The sequence below is a fragment of the Bombus affinis genome, chromosome 8 (assembly GCF_024516045.1).
Source record: "Bombus affinis isolate iyBomAffi1 chromosome 8, iyBomAffi1.2, whole genome shotgun sequence".
Lineage (NCBI taxonomy): Eukaryota > Metazoa > Arthropoda > Insecta > Hymenoptera > Apidae > Bombus > Bombus affinis.
The window spans coordinates 10,302,444-10,318,085 of NC_066351.1; the positions used below are offsets into that span (position 1 = coordinate 10,302,444).

A 15,642-nucleotide genomic window follows, 5' to 3' on the forward strand; every position below is an offset into this window, starting at 1 on the left:
AAATAAATATTTCATCGTCTATTTAAGCAGTTCGATTAGAACAGTCACGATAAATACGTTCAAATTTTCTTTCTTATCCAACAGACTAGCGAAAGTGAAAAAGAGGTGGCGGAGAAAAGTCAATTCTCCTCCCTGCGTTTCATAATTTCTTCATAACGGCGATTGCATAAGAAAGTGATAATTGTCTGTGCAAGATTAATTATTCTCCTAAAGAAAGACACGTTCCCAGGATGGTAAAATGATGCAGACCGTGCAATAGGAATCCTGCATACTATTAATGTCCACGAATGGGCACATTGGCGAAGTCGAGCTTTAACAGTCGTGATCTTTCAACGTGCTGAAAGAGGGGACCGGGACCTGTTGTTAATTGTTGCGAAACATTTCTTCGCAGTGCATTAATCAGCCTCGCGGGTGTCACGCAGTTTCGCCTTTGAGAAGTAATAAAATTAGAAAGAAATGATCGGTCGGTGTCTGGGTCCGTGTCAAAGGGTCTGCTGTTATTCTCACGTTCCATTATTCTTGTATTTCTGTAGCTGAGTGTTGTATGCATGGGTGGTCGATGCTCGATGTTGAACTCGACTCGTTATCGAGTCACTCGAGCGAGTTCTAACTGGGTTTTAGTTCAAGGATCGTGCTGGGAATTATGGCGGATGTTTTATGGATGTGTTTTCTGCTTTAGGGAAAAGAAGGCGAAGGAAAGGTGTACATATTTTCACGATGGTTCTTGCGGTCGATTTTTCTATCTTAATGATGATAGATATCAATTTTTCGTTAACCATGTTTCCTTATTTATAACTGACGTTTCTTTCCAATCTAAAAAATTACAGAACGCAAATGTCTTGCTTCAATTTCATAATTATTCCTTTTATCGTAGTATGTGTTCAATACTAAACGATGATATCGGTTGTAAATGAGAAAATGGTGTGGAAGGAATCAAACGACTCAGTTAATAATTTTACGGTAAGCTCATCTAGTGTTGATTTAATCGTCTAGACAGGGTAATAGGGATAGTTTCTAGATATTAATAATTAATTAATATCTGGTGCTAGGTATAAGTATCGTCATCGTTTAAATTGATTACAAACTCGGTAAACACGTGTTCGATTACTGTGTTATCAGTACCATTTACATTTCCATATTTCATTTCCTCTGTCATTAGTATCGTTGCACTTTTTACGTGCAGTAGCTGTCTGATTCGCGGTAATACATCAAAAGGGTTAATGATCGACGGAACATGACGGTAACTTCTTTCGAACATCGAATAACAAGGGCCATGAATCGTCTAAGAAATTCAGGTGGCGATATCAGGTTTTTACCGCAAACACCATTCGCTCGACAACGAATTCGACTCGATTAGAATGAACTTTTGGCAATGCTCACCAGGATAAATTGAATTAGTTTTTGGGCGGGTCCGGCGCAGCACGCGGACGACGATTGGCACGTAGACCGAATAGCGATCGCATTGCTGAATACGAAGCCATCGGTCGAGCATTCGAAATATTTTCCAGTTACGTCTCAATCAAATTGTCATCTTCGATCATATAACGTTGATATTCGCCAGCCTCATTTTCTCACGTGTTTATGCCCCGGTTTCTTAGTCATGCAGTATTGGTGAACGAGAAATCATAAATTATCACAGCTGCGGTTGCAACATTTTTATTTATCCTTTAATTGAACCATGATTATATCGTGGAAATTCGCAGCTTCGTTTTCTCTCAGATTTTGTGTGTCGTAAATTCTCATAGAAGTAATCACCGATGGAAATGTTTTTTAAATTTCAAATTATTCAAATCTTGCCTTTCTTATTGTTAACATAACTTTTCCTGTCGTGGTAATGTTCATATGGTTTTAATATTCAGTTTTTAAGCTTCTTAAGCAAAGAAACATCTTTTTCCAATAGAGATAATTGCGTAGAGATTTGTTTTGTTTGACCGTTGCTTTTCTCGTTTTTTGAACAGTATTTATATTAAACAATTATTGTGCTGGCCACAAACATCACGCTCGATTCTTCTACACAGCTTGCTCTGACGCTAATTAAGTCCTCGGTACATCGATCTCAGTAAATCACTAGATAATATGCTTCATTGTAGCAGTCATTAACCGTTTCCCGCGGTGCGTCTATTCTCATGAATGACAATGGTCATTAATGAAAACACAATGAAGTCTGTGATGCGTCGTAAAAAATGTAAATTACGATTTGCTGCTCGCATCTGGTGCTCAGAATATCTCCGGCTTGCCATATAAACACGTCTCGTAAAGTCTTATCGTTTATAGGTTTGTAATTCTGCTCGTAGAGTACGATCGCTGTTCACAGTGGATCTTTAATAATTTATTAAGATCACGTGCTGGATGAAGACGCGCGGTTAATGGAAAAGTCCGATAAATTACCTTATTCGTAATTCATATGGATCGATTACCCAGATTTTTCTAATCTACCACGTAACCTTGGATTACTCTAATTTGCAATTAGAAGCAAGAAACGCTGCTATCTTTTCTTCAACTTTCAGCGAATACATAATATTTAACTTAGGCGTCAAGAACTTTATCGATATAATTATTTTCTCGCGACAAAAACAAATATTTTCCTATTTCTTGATCAATTGCCGGTAGAACAATGGAATAAGGAATTAATATTACATTTTCTCTCTGCGGTAATATTAAAAAGAGAAATCGATAAATTAACCCAACGCGGGTGGTTTTGTCACTTAAAACTAAGCGTCGTATATATTGAATCACGTTTTCCGGACTAAAATGTATAATATTATGTAAATTAAATGTAACAATATTATTTACTACCATGATAATAGCTTTTCTAACTGAATGTATAGTAGTAGAAATTGTGTATATTGCGCGTACGATAGTGAACGATCAAACCAACAGTTTAGCAATCCTCCTTCAGCAGGAGGATCCTTTCAGCATTTTCATTGAACTGAATTTGTAATTTCTGCTTAAACAAGCCTCAAATAACCTTATTATTATTATTATTATTAGACAGTCAGATTTACTGAGTGTCTCGAGATAGATGAACATTATTAGAAAAATCTATGCTTAACAAATGAGAATTTTATTATGAAAAATGTTTTTCGTATTTTTAATTATTTTTAACGTTAAACACGTAAAAACACATATTTTTATTCGAAAATGTTTCCGGTGTTAACATTGAGAGAGTCTTTATTTTGTAATAAAAAATATAACGTTTCCCTATTAGAAGTATCTTTTATTCAAAGTCCAAGAAACTACGATTCTCTGAAATTTTTAACAAGCTTCTACTATCTGGTTGAACAATACACCTGGGAAACGACCTACGTGCGCGAAAACTCACGGGTCTTCGTCTCACAAATTACGCTAGTTGGAATAAGAACCGCGAGCCAGTCGAAACCGCGTGCGAATTAATGTTTTCGATAACGCGTCCGGTTATCTTAACGGTCCTATAAATTCTCGAACGTCACATCTTTGTGATTGCGTGGCTGTACTATGTCTCCTACCCGAGCGCAATACCGGATATCTGTATCGCCAGTCATAAAGAAGCATCCTCGTTGCAGCGACCGTGTCGCGATTTATAAAGCACGCTTGTACGCCGTGCGATATCCATTACGCCTTCCGCGTTAATTGATTCGACGATCGTGGAAAAATGGCTAGAAAGCGGAAATGCGATATCGTTCACCCACTTCACTTTTTCGGTTTCAAGGAATTAGCAGCGAGATATTCGTTTCTTGGAAACGTAACAACAGAGAAGCATAGTTATTCATTAAGGATCGCCTTTTCTTTCTCCTTCAGATATCGTCAAGCGGCGTGAATTCGTTGTTCGTCGTAGACAAACTTGAAATTTATTATTTTCCAGTATTAAATAATTAATATCAACGCCGGCGTTACGAGCGAAACACGAGTCGAATATTTTTGTAATCATACTACACAACCTTCTACATTCTTTGCATCCATTTCCATATCGTCTAATATATCTACCGAAAGAAACATCAAAATCTACTAACATTGAAGCGATGGTCTGCTTGAAGATCGTATTAGTCGTAAACGCGTAGAAAAATCGGATACCTAGACGTTTAACCAGTAATACTAAACCGAGAAGATTAACAAGTTTCCATTAAGAGGTGGTATTGTTTCTCAGCATCAAGAATGCGAATGCGAGCGCCACACGTGCGGCGAAAGATGCGAAAAATGCTGTCCCATGTACAATCAGATTCCGTGGAAACCTGGCACAGCTGCGAAGGGCTTTCACTGTGAGAAATGCAACTGCAATGGACATGCAACCTCGTGCAGATATGATCAGGATGTGGCCGACAGAAGAATGTCTATGGACATTCGTGGGAAATTTCGCGGCGGTGGTGTCTGCATTAATTGCACAGTAAGCCCGAATTTCACGAGAGAAATATCGTCGAATGAAATTGCCGATACATCGTCAATTTGTTTTGCGAATGCGACTGTCGATGACGAAAGGAATGCTGCACGAATCTTTTTGTTTATATATGTGTCTTACGTAGAAAGCGACCAGCATACGTATAAACAGCATTGTCTGATCCTATGAATGTAAATTACGCTTTTATTCGTTGTGCGATACGTTGTGCTTTTGTTGTGGGAATTTGTTTCTTTGCGATTAGTATGTAGTATAGTTGTGTGTATATATATATGTGTGTGTGTGTTACGAAAAAGGAATTTGGGACTCTGTAAATGCTTTAATCAGAGCTGCTTCTATCTTCGATCTTTGTTTCAAAATCGGCATATCTATACTGTGCTTCTTATCAAACTTTATGAATATCGTTCCTAATATTTTTCCTATTATTATTCCTATATTATTCCTAATATTTAAATTTCGAAGCAACTAAACATAGAACACTTTGCGATGGGTATAGAGTTTCCAACACCTGTGCTAACGTTCCGTGTAAAATGATTTGTTTCAGGAACATACGGCTGGCATCAATTGTGAGAAGTGTCAGGTTAATTATTACAGGCCGAACGGGGTTGCCCCTGATGATCCTGAACCTTGCGTGCCGTGCGACTGCAACGTGCACGGTAGCACGGGTTACTGCACCCCGGATGACTCCTACGTTCATATAGGAAAGGTAGGCACGTGTTCGTACGAAGATTTACTCGTTTTATCTACAGGAAATTCATTTGCAATTTGAACCTGGCAAATACTCGATGAATTTTTAGGTGTTACATTGTCCACGATAAAATTCCACATCAGATCATTCATAGAGAAATCAAAATGAAGAAAATTACGAAAACTTGTTCCCTCTTTACGTCTGTCAGCTCTTTTTGCAGAAACAAACTCAACGTTTTATCGTCGATACTTTAAACATTTCGCTGTTATCGTTGGCCAAATCAATCTTGATCGAGTTAAACACCGATCGTGTTTCAGGTAGCAGGCGCTTGTGATTGCAAACCGGGTTATTCGGGATACAAGTGCGACCAGTGTGCAGCCGGTTATCGTCAGTTTCCTGATTGCATGCCCTGTCCGTGCGATTCCCGCGGGATCCTCCCATCTCACGACTGCGAGGGGGACTGCCTCTGCAAGGCGAACGTGGCCGGCGAGTTGTGCGACGAGTGCAAACCGGGACACTTTGCGCTAACTAAGGAAAATCTCGATGGATGCCTTCCGTGTTACTGTTTCGGCGTTACCGATCATTGTGGAACCGCTAAATTATCTTATTCCACAGTGAGTAGATTATTGTTCACACGTGTGTAGATAGGTGTTATTGATTTTTGTTGGAACACTGATTAGCTAGATAATGTTGGATGATGCAGTTTGAAAAATAATGGAATGTAAGTTAGTCGAATAGATGAAGAACAATGTTGAAGAATTTCGACGGATGTAATTAGGAAGTTGAATGTCACGAGTGTGAATTAGTTTCAAGGGACTCTGAAGGAAGAGTTGGTTGTAGGTTCCAGCGGCTGTATTCAATTATAACGTGAACATGTATTGATATTTTTGTTAGATGTCTAATGTATTACAAGCGACAGTAAACAAGTAAATAATAATAATAATGATAATAATAAAAACAATTGAATTTTAAAACCGTGGAACGAAATCTATAAAATTCACAGTCGAAGCGCAGTGCTCCCTATTTGGTGAGACCAAGAAAGCGTAGTTCTAGGCTAAGAACGTTCACGAATATCAAATAAACGACGCTAGTTATTCTCTTGCACGGCGATGCACGACCACGCGTCGCAGTGAACAACGTTGTTTCGTGAAGCAAACGTTGTTGGAGTTAGAATGGAGAGTCTTCCCACACTCCGCGTATTCTCCAGACCTGGCTCCATCGAACTACCACCTTTTCCAGTCAATACAGCACGCACTAGAAGGTACGCGCTTCATAAACGTCGCAGGAGTGGAAAAGATAGTTGATGGGTGGATCGATTCAAAAAGTAAATAGTTCCATCGTCGTGGCATTCGACTCTTGTCTCGGAAAGATGGGCAAAAGTTGTAGAAAACGAGGGAAGATATTCCGATTAATGTAACGCCTTTGATTTTCCTAGGACCAATGGACGTTTAGTGAAAAAATTGGAATTTCCCTCGAAACTAATTCACGTTCTTGATACTCGGAGAAATAGAAAGTTATATTTGCCAAGAGTTAAGAGATAGAAGAACGAATATGCGTATGAATAGAGACAATAATTAAGTGCAACGTGTAGTAATGAAATATACATTTAATTACACTACAAGGCGAGAGTAATTAAAATTGTGGGATCTCGAGTCGACTCCCTCGTTCGAACACTCGAGATTTAACAGAGATGCGACGCGCTCGGATTTCACGATGAACCGGATAAATGGACAATAACTACATTTATCTACTCACGAGCCAACGACAAGTCCGCAATTACTTTGTCGCGCGACAACTCCTCTGCGTCGCGTGTATCCAGCGAAACGAGCAGAAACTTAATAGCACGTTGTTATCGTTTTAACGGGAAAGAGGAAAATTAAATCGAGCGCAGTTTCATAAAGCAACAGCTGTGAATTATACTTCGCACCTAACTGCTCGACTTAACTTAAAGCAACTACCGATTACTTAATTTTTCAATTATTTCACGTAATTATTTTCTAATAGCGATATTCTAAAGCCTATCATTTCTGTCATTCAAATTTATATTATTTATTCGATTCACATTTCAAATTCTACGTTCTGTGTAACAATTTTCATTTAAGATCGCATCACACATTGTTACGTTTTATTTAGATATTTTCCAACGATTAGCCCTAAGTTTTTCGAATTCTCAAATACCTGAAATCCTCAAGTCTCTCGAACGTTAATTGTTTCAACGAGATTGAAGAGCATTTGATCGATTAATCCGATGATTATTTATATGTAGGAAAACATTCCTCGGCAAAGATCGTCCATTCTCGTCGATTAATTTCAGATATCCTCTCTGGAGAATTGGCTAGTGACCGATGTAAATGCAACTCGTGCCATTGTTCCTATTTTGGACACGGATAATGGGTGGCTGACGATCGCAGCGTTCGACGTCGAATACGATAGTCCTTTCTGGTTAGCTCCGCGGATTTATTGCGGTAATCGACTATCGTCTTACGGCAGCAATCTTACTTACTCTGTCAGCTGGGTCGTTATGCGCGGTGACACCAGTGGAAGACCGACTACAGGGCCTAACGTTGTTCTAGTCGTAAGTATACCATCCTTCACGTATGAGTAATAGCGTGAGAGTGTTCACTGAAATTTGTTTCAGGGAACAAATAATTCTATGATCAAATAGGAAATGGTAATATATTGAAATCGCGTAGTAAAAATAATTTCATCAATTTTTTATCATGTAATAGGAGAACTCTTAAGGTTTACATGATTCTAAATTTACTCGTTGTAATGGATATATTTATATATGAATATATTTATAATAATTGGGTATATTTATATGTAAAATAAGGAATTACTTTCGTTATGATGAAATATTTATTTATGTAAATACAATATTCATAAGGTAATGATCCTTGGAAGAGGATGCGATCCTAAATATGTAAATAAATTAAAAAAGAAACATTCTTTGATATTCTACGATACAGCGTAACAACGTATCGAATTTGTCTTGTTATTTTTTTTTCTTTTTTTTTCTTGTTACCAAGTATTTTCGAAATTCTAAATTACCATTCGACATTAAATACCGCGTCTCCTTGGTTACAAAATATTGCAGACCCTTCGAGATACAAGTGCCTAACAGACCACCCTGTGCATCTCTTCCTCTCACATCCGTTTTAAGTTGTTTGTTTGCCCCCAAAAGGTAGATTACGATGATTAGCTTTTTTTTTTTTTGAATTAATCTCCTCGTCTTGTTTCCTCGTAGGGTAATAATGGCATGCGAATAGCTTACGGCGAGGAACAATATAATGGCCAGGAAGCAGAGATCACCGTGCCTCTACGCGAAGACGGCTGGTATCATGTACGCGGTGAGATTCAAGATATTCCTACCAGGCTGAGAAGAACCGAATTTCGTGGAGACGCTGTTACTAGAATACAAATGATGAAGGTCCTCGCGGATTTGAAGTATCTGATGATAAGGGCGCAGTATCATTCCGAACAGATCGAAGGAAGGTACGTAAATCGATAAGGAAAAGGAAAATAAAATTACTTATTACATACATTCTTTTTTTTTTCTTCTTTTTATTTAGTTTTATAATTTTTACGATATTTTATTAAGCGACAGCTTCAACATAGTACACATCTTTAATTTTATTGGAAAAAGTAGTATAGCATCTTATTGCTCAAACAAGCAAACCTTGTTTGAGGTTAGAAATAGTTGGTTGGATGTAACGTATTATTTACTCTTGATGTATTGAAATATTTTATATAGCAATTTATATAATTAAGTTATTTTAGCGATTCAAGAAACTAGCTGTAAAACTTCTACGATAAACTTACATTTTGGTTGTCTCGACTTATACTTAATTTAAAGTTCGCGCCATTCACGTTATACACGGACACTGTTATCGCGGGAAAAGAGAAATATCTCAAATTCGACAATTACGACAGGTTTAAATTAAGCATTTTCCTTGCGTTTCAGTCTACAATCGGCGATTGTGTCAGTCGGAGATGTTTCATCCAGTGGCGAGAATAATAATTTGGTGGAGAAGTGCGAATGCCCCGAGGGATACACGGGCCTATCGTGCGAAAATTGCGCATGGGGCTACGTAAAATTGATCCAAAATGGGTCCGATCATCAGAATCACCACGTATGCGTGAAATGCGACTGTAATGGGCACGCGAGTACTTGCGACCTTGTCCTTGGCGAATGCACAGTGAGTATTTTTGTATCTACTTTGTAATTTTTAATTGTATTTAGTAAACCATATTTCGCGATATATAATGTATAATTTTCGAGTTAGAAATTATGAAAAAAACCAATGCAAAGAGTATAGCTTGAAAGTAAATTTTGTCTAAACAATTTAATAAAAAGCTAGTATAGAATATAGCGTTTATGAGAGGGATAACTTGTTTTTGTAATAAGTATGAGTACACGAGTTTATTCGTGTCCAATCAACAATATGTTAACATTAGAAAGAGAATGTAGATATATTTTGACTCGTGGATATATTCAATTATTCGTTAATATTAAAAAAAAAAAGTAAAATTACTATATTTCTAGCCTAGTATCTGTATGTATGTGATATTCATAGCATAGACATAAACCAACATTCATTTGCATGGATTCCTGCCTTACCTTCCTCAATACTGTAACCACTTAATGGTAATGAAGAAAGTGTGTGGTAAATTTACGAAAGATTTATCTCAAGAGGGAAGACATCGACTTTATCAACAGTTAATATCTAAAGCATTGATTAAATTTTAATACATATATATATATTTCGAATGTTCTATCAAAATAATTTAAATTTGTTACATTCGATTTCAATTTTCCTTTCCTTTACTCTTTCATTTAAGAGAATGTCACTTAATCAACAACTTAAGAATATCACAACGTAACTAACAATAGACAGAAACAATTTTTTTGATTTTACAAGTAAATGTAATGTTTCTTTTTTCTCTAGAAATCACCTAGGTACTTAGATACTTAAAACTTCTTTAATTTTGTCCGATAGACCTGTGAACATAACACAGTGGGTCCTAAATGCGATCGTTGTGCACCTGGTTTTTACGGCATCGCTCTGAAAGGCACATCGGATGATTGTAAAAGGTGTGCCTGTCCACTCTTAATCGAGACCAACAATTTTAGTCCAAATTGTCAGCTGGATGACCCTACTGATATCGACAGTGGATATGTATGCACGCAATGTCCAAAGGGCTATACTGGCGATCACTGTGAGAGGTAAGTGCTCATAACTATGTAACAGGAGAGCGATATAAAATCGAGTAAAGCAAAGTTAATTAGCCTGGTTAATTTTTCAAAATTCAACTTTGAACATTACACAAAATAATCAAACTTCCTATGCACCATACTATACATCATACTACATACTATACTCTATATTATACTGCACACTATATCATACACTGTAATGTACCTGATTTCTTTTCATTTGAAATACAAATCACTCAAAAATATTGTTCATAAGCGAATTTGGCGAATTACAAGGAAATTGCTTAGCTTGTCCAAAATATGTTCCCATCTGATTTAAATAACTCAACTTTACCCGATTTATCATAAAAATTGTTGAAATTATAACAACATATAGTAACACATTTCATGCTTAAAAAATTAATTAAATGATTTAAAATTGTTTAAAATTGTTGAAATTATAACAACATACTGTAACACATTTCATGCTTAAAAAATTAATTAAAACTTTTAATAAAGTTTTCCTATTAAATAGCACGACCCTTAAAAATCTATGATTTCCATTTCTTTTTTCTAAAAATTTGACAAAATTCCGTCGATATTAATCTACGTAAAACAATAACGATAACTAAATTGAAATTTCGCTTTGTTTCGATAGCTGTGACATAGGATTCTTCGGAAATCCTCTGATACCCGGTGGCACATGCGAGCCGTGTTTTTGCGGCGGCGGCCCCTGCGATCAGGAAACAGGGCGTTGCTTGGAGTGTCGCGGTAACACGGAAGGCTGGAAATGCGACAAATGTAAACCAGCTCATTACGGAAATCCTTTGGAACAGAACTGCTTGCGTGAGTATCGTCTGTTACTTCTGGTACGTTATTTCATCAACGTTAGCACGCGATATCTCGTGAATATCCAACGTTCTTACTTTGATCTCTAAATGTTCTCTAACGTTTTACATAAGTTCGCAATCTGTACACTCTACATATTATTAAGAAGAATCATTACCAAAGTTTAAATTAGCGTTATTGTAATTAATCCTTTGAGTGCTGTGGGCGCATATAGGTGTCTGGCGAAAGCTATCGATGTGGACTAAGGACATATATATGCGCTTTCTGTAAGTGCCCGGCATGGGCTAAGGACGGATGTATGGGTTTTTCAATTTTTCCGAACACCTACGCAGAAGTAATACTATTAGGTTTGTGTGAAATAAATATAAATGCATTCCTTGCGGCAGTAAACAAATGCCAATAGTGCCTCGTTATTGTTGAGGTGGTCACCACTTGTAAGAAAACTCTACATCTGGTTTTTTTAGTTTTCTCAAGCACTGAATTTTTCACACACAACTAAATTATTAACTTGTGTTATATTTACTAAATTTAGTTTTCTAGTTTATTGTTTTCTAGTTTATTACCCAAATTCTAGTTAACTGTAAATTACAATGTTTATAATAAATAATTAAAAATAAGTAAAAAATAACGCTCTTGAATCGTTTAATCTCGTGCAAAAGAATTACTATAACTTATTACGATTTGCGCTTTGAATAGTCAATCAACAGAGTTCAGTCTAACGAAAAAGTATTCCGTCCACAGCGATCGTCAGCGCTGTCCGTACGGACGACATAGGCCGCGAGTAGTCAGCACTCAAAGGGTTAATAGAAATGAACAATTCGATACGTTATTAAATGAAATTGTTAAATCAGTCGGTGCCAATGCAAGTTAAATATTCATTGAGTTATTTACTAAGAATTCGTGACTACCTTAACAAAATCATTTTCCCACTGTTCAGTTCAATAGCTTTCGATGAAAGTATATGATTAACGATAATATAAAAAGGAGGTCGTGTCCATTTATTAAATCTCATCTCGTACTATCTTCTTTCGTTAGTTGATTAAAATTTTACTCTACGAATCACCGTCTCATACTCGGATTCTCTGCTCCTCACGAGGAATCTAAACACGAAAATCTCACGTTTGCAGCCTGTAACTGCGATCCTCTGGGCACCAGTTCCATCGAATGCGACGAGAAGAGCGGTCAGTGTCCCTGCAAGCCTTTGTTCGAGGGTCGTGACTGCTCCTCTTGTATCGAAGGTTACGGGAACGTGACTGCAGGTTGCCGAGAATGCGACTGCGACGTGGGTGCCCTCGACGAGATCTGCGATCCTGTAACCGGCGAATGCAGGTGCACGGAAGGCGTCCTTGGCTTCCGGTGTGACCACTGCGACATCGACCATTACGGATTGTCCACGGAAGGCTGCAAAGGTGCGTACTACTCTACTTACCATTTCGCGAGAAAATGATTTTGCATGGACGCTACGATAAAAATTTGTAAAATCCGAAAAATTTCTCCGATTTCTAAAAATCCCAAAATTTATCCGAACGTTCTGTTAGCATTTTTTTTTTTTTTTTTAAATTGCCCGACATTTTTTTATTTGACTTTTTATTTGACCTCGCGGCGGCTATCACCAAAGGGTTGAAGTCACGAACGGAGGAACGTCTTTTTTATTATCTTAAGGAGGAGCGTCCGAGGTAGAAAACGCGTAACGCACGTAGTACGCGCAACAGGTAGCGACAGAGGAACGAACGAGCAGCGTAAAGGTTGCTGGAGGTAGGAAGCGCCGTAGCTTGGCTGTCGAGGAACGCGAGCAAGAGTGATGCATAACGCCCGATCTTGTTTCAACTAAGCCGCGGATGTTTATCTCGGAGCTCCCTTAAGTACGGGCCACTTATCCAGCACGGGCAACGGTCATGAGTCGAGAATGTTACTTGAGATTTACAAGAGTCGAACCACCCTTGCCCGTACTGCGCTCCTGACGTACAATCTGTTTAGCTTAGTTTTAATTTACGACCGCGATTCCCGTCTGCAGCACCGTTTCGCCGTGCATACTTTTCACCAGTTACTGTTTCGTGCTTGAAATTCTTGGCAAGAGGTGAAGGGACGCGGTTTGCAAAGTTCTCAATGAATTTCCTTTCCATTCGACCAACGAGATAAACGTGACATTTTTTTTTTTTTCTTTGGTCCATGCAAGGATTTACGTAATAATAACGCGTGACAAATGATCGTAAACGAAGCGATTAACAATTTACAGGGAACAAGCGATCATCGCGATCGCATTGACGAAACTTGATTGAAATACGAAAACGTATATCGTATAGAAACGAGTTCCTTCCGAGAATAAAATGTCTACTTTGCACAAAAATCGAAAAGTGTTCGTTTCCATGCCTAATACTCGAGAGTTACAAGATATTTATTCCTTCGAATAACTTCGATGAAGACGTGGAAGACCGGCTTGATAGATGAAGCAGCCTAAAAAGTCCCATAAATCGTAATCATGCGATGCGAGGTCGAATGCTCATGTAAATGCGCTTAAGGCTTCTCTTTGCTCGTCATCGATCGCCGATCTAACCGTGGATCGCGATAGTTGCGTAATCCACGGCCACTCGTGTTCAGAGATCCCGTTACTCGAATGATCGATCGATCCACCCATCGCAAGCACGAGATCAATGTAGTCACTGTGCCATTTGTGTGGCTTTTTCCGCTACACTTTTGCCATTGTCCGGACCTTTCGACAAATCACTACGAATAGTCGAAAAATGTTTTGGACGGTTCTATGCAGTAGACGAAGAATTCAGAACGAAGGAAAATTCGATGTATGTTACATTTTATATCGTATTAGCGGTTAGGCAATTTATTCGATTACTATTCGTTGACTATTTTTGTTAGCTTCCTTAGCGGAGTATAATTAAAATTTCTTTAAGATAAATCAGAAAAATAAGGGTCTTTGAATAAGAGCGATTTATCGACTATTCAGATCCTTTTTGGCGTAGTGGAAAATTATTTATGAAGATACATTGAGAAAATACGTGGCGTAATAGAGTTGTTAGATCATTGGACGTCTTACTAATAGCAGCTAGTGCCTCTTTGCGTGGATAGTCGTACGAGTAAATACTTCTGTAATTACTTATTCGTAGCAATCGTTTATTTTACTACAGCTTTGTAAGAAATCTTTCAATTTCTCGGTACAAATGATCGGGTATCGCACTCTCGGTTTAATTCGTATTCGCGTCACATGTACGTTCGTAGACTTCGTCCTGTGTAAGACAACGACGAAACCTTTTAACAACCGATTACGTCTGTATAAGATTCAAAATACTGACAGAAGAGAGCAAAAAGAAAAATAGATTTTATCGGTTTAATTTTTCTAAGTGTGCTAAGGCATTTTTCAAACCGGTTAATATCTACTATAATGTATGATTTATGTAGTATCTAAATGGGTCTTTAGAGGAGAGGACGAGTAATGATGTTTTGATTTAATAAATAATATTCGAAACAACGAAATGATTACAATGCTGTCGTACGTCTTATTCTCATACTCGGCTTTCGACTTCCCGATTCACACTCTCCGGCTTCTACACTAGCTCGCTCTCGCTTCTCAACTCACACTGCACACCTTTTGCATCCGTTCTATCCTGCTTCTCAACTAACACTGTCTTTAGCGTCTCTTTGTCTTTTCCCTATCAAACACCTGTCCCGAAACGCCCGTGGCCAGGGTCACGCAGGCCCTTTCCACGAAACTATCCACTTGAAAGGACCAAAAGGACGACGTCGACGATGTCGCGGCTCTCGCGACTTTGTTGACGGTTCGGCCGATATCTTAGGCCTTTTGTCCACGATACTACATTTATTTATGATGATTTATTTTTGATAAATTATTTTAGGCTCGCAATTGCCTCGATAAATAATTTCACGAATTATTCCTCGATGATGGATAAAAGTGTTCGCAGCCCCTGAACGTTCTCCCCGATGGCTTTCCACCATAGCCTGGAACCCACGCAAAAGAAAAGGAATTTATTGTTTCGTGTTGTCGCAACTTATCCATGGCAAGAAAGTGCGAAATCGAATCCTTATTTACGATTAGTCGAAACAGCGGCCAGGACACCGTATCTCACAACCGCGTCGAGATACGGGGACAGATATCGTAAGATATGGCGCGCCATACACGAGACACGAGCCTCTGGCTTGCTTTAGCTCATTCCATTCGAGCCGCCACTTGCCTGAGATGTTAATTAGCTTTCTGCGACTACGACGATACGCAACTTTCTTCTTTCTTGCGTTGAAACGATCCCCATCTCGTGTTACTACCGTACACACGAATACCGTGAAGTATGTAAATAATTCTACGAATCAAGCTCGGATTTTGGGCTGACTTACAGCTTCAAATTTTGTCAACGGGACGTACAAGACAATATCTCGTGGATAACTTATAATCGTAAACTCATTTTTTTTTTTAACTAATTTTTCTATAACTCTAACAAACGATACTTCGTTAATTTTTATCATCTATCCTTGATCGTTGTCTTAACGAGTACAAAAGTCCGATCGAACAAACCT

General features: G+C 38.1%; 1 protein-coding gene across 2 annotated transcripts in view; it reads left to right on the forward strand.

The window, feature by feature from the left end:
* The window catches only part of LOC126919317 (laminin subunit alpha-1), a 204,722-nt gene that overhangs the window by 79,653 nt on the left and 109,427 nt on the right, over nt 1–15,642 (forward strand). Inside the window, exons 5-13 of one of the 2 annotated variants that reach the window (XM_050728320.1) lie at nt 4,124–4,360; nt 4,914–5,075; nt 5,375–5,671; nt 7,372–7,632; nt 8,305–8,552; nt 9,022–9,256; nt 10,058–10,284; nt 10,913–11,100; nt 12,231–12,512. In XM_050728320.1, coding sequence (XP_050584277.1) covers nt 4,124–4,360; nt 4,914–5,075; nt 5,375–5,671; nt 7,372–7,632; nt 8,305–8,552; nt 9,022–9,256; nt 10,058–10,284; nt 10,913–11,100; nt 12,231–12,512 — 2,137 coding nt within the window. The remainder of the gene's footprint in view (nt 1–4,123; nt 4,361–4,913; nt 5,076–5,374; nt 5,672–7,371; nt 7,633–8,304; nt 8,553–9,021; nt 9,257–10,057; nt 10,285–10,912; nt 11,101–12,230; nt 12,513–15,642) is intronic. The other variant, XM_050728321.1, reaches the window with a different exon arrangement.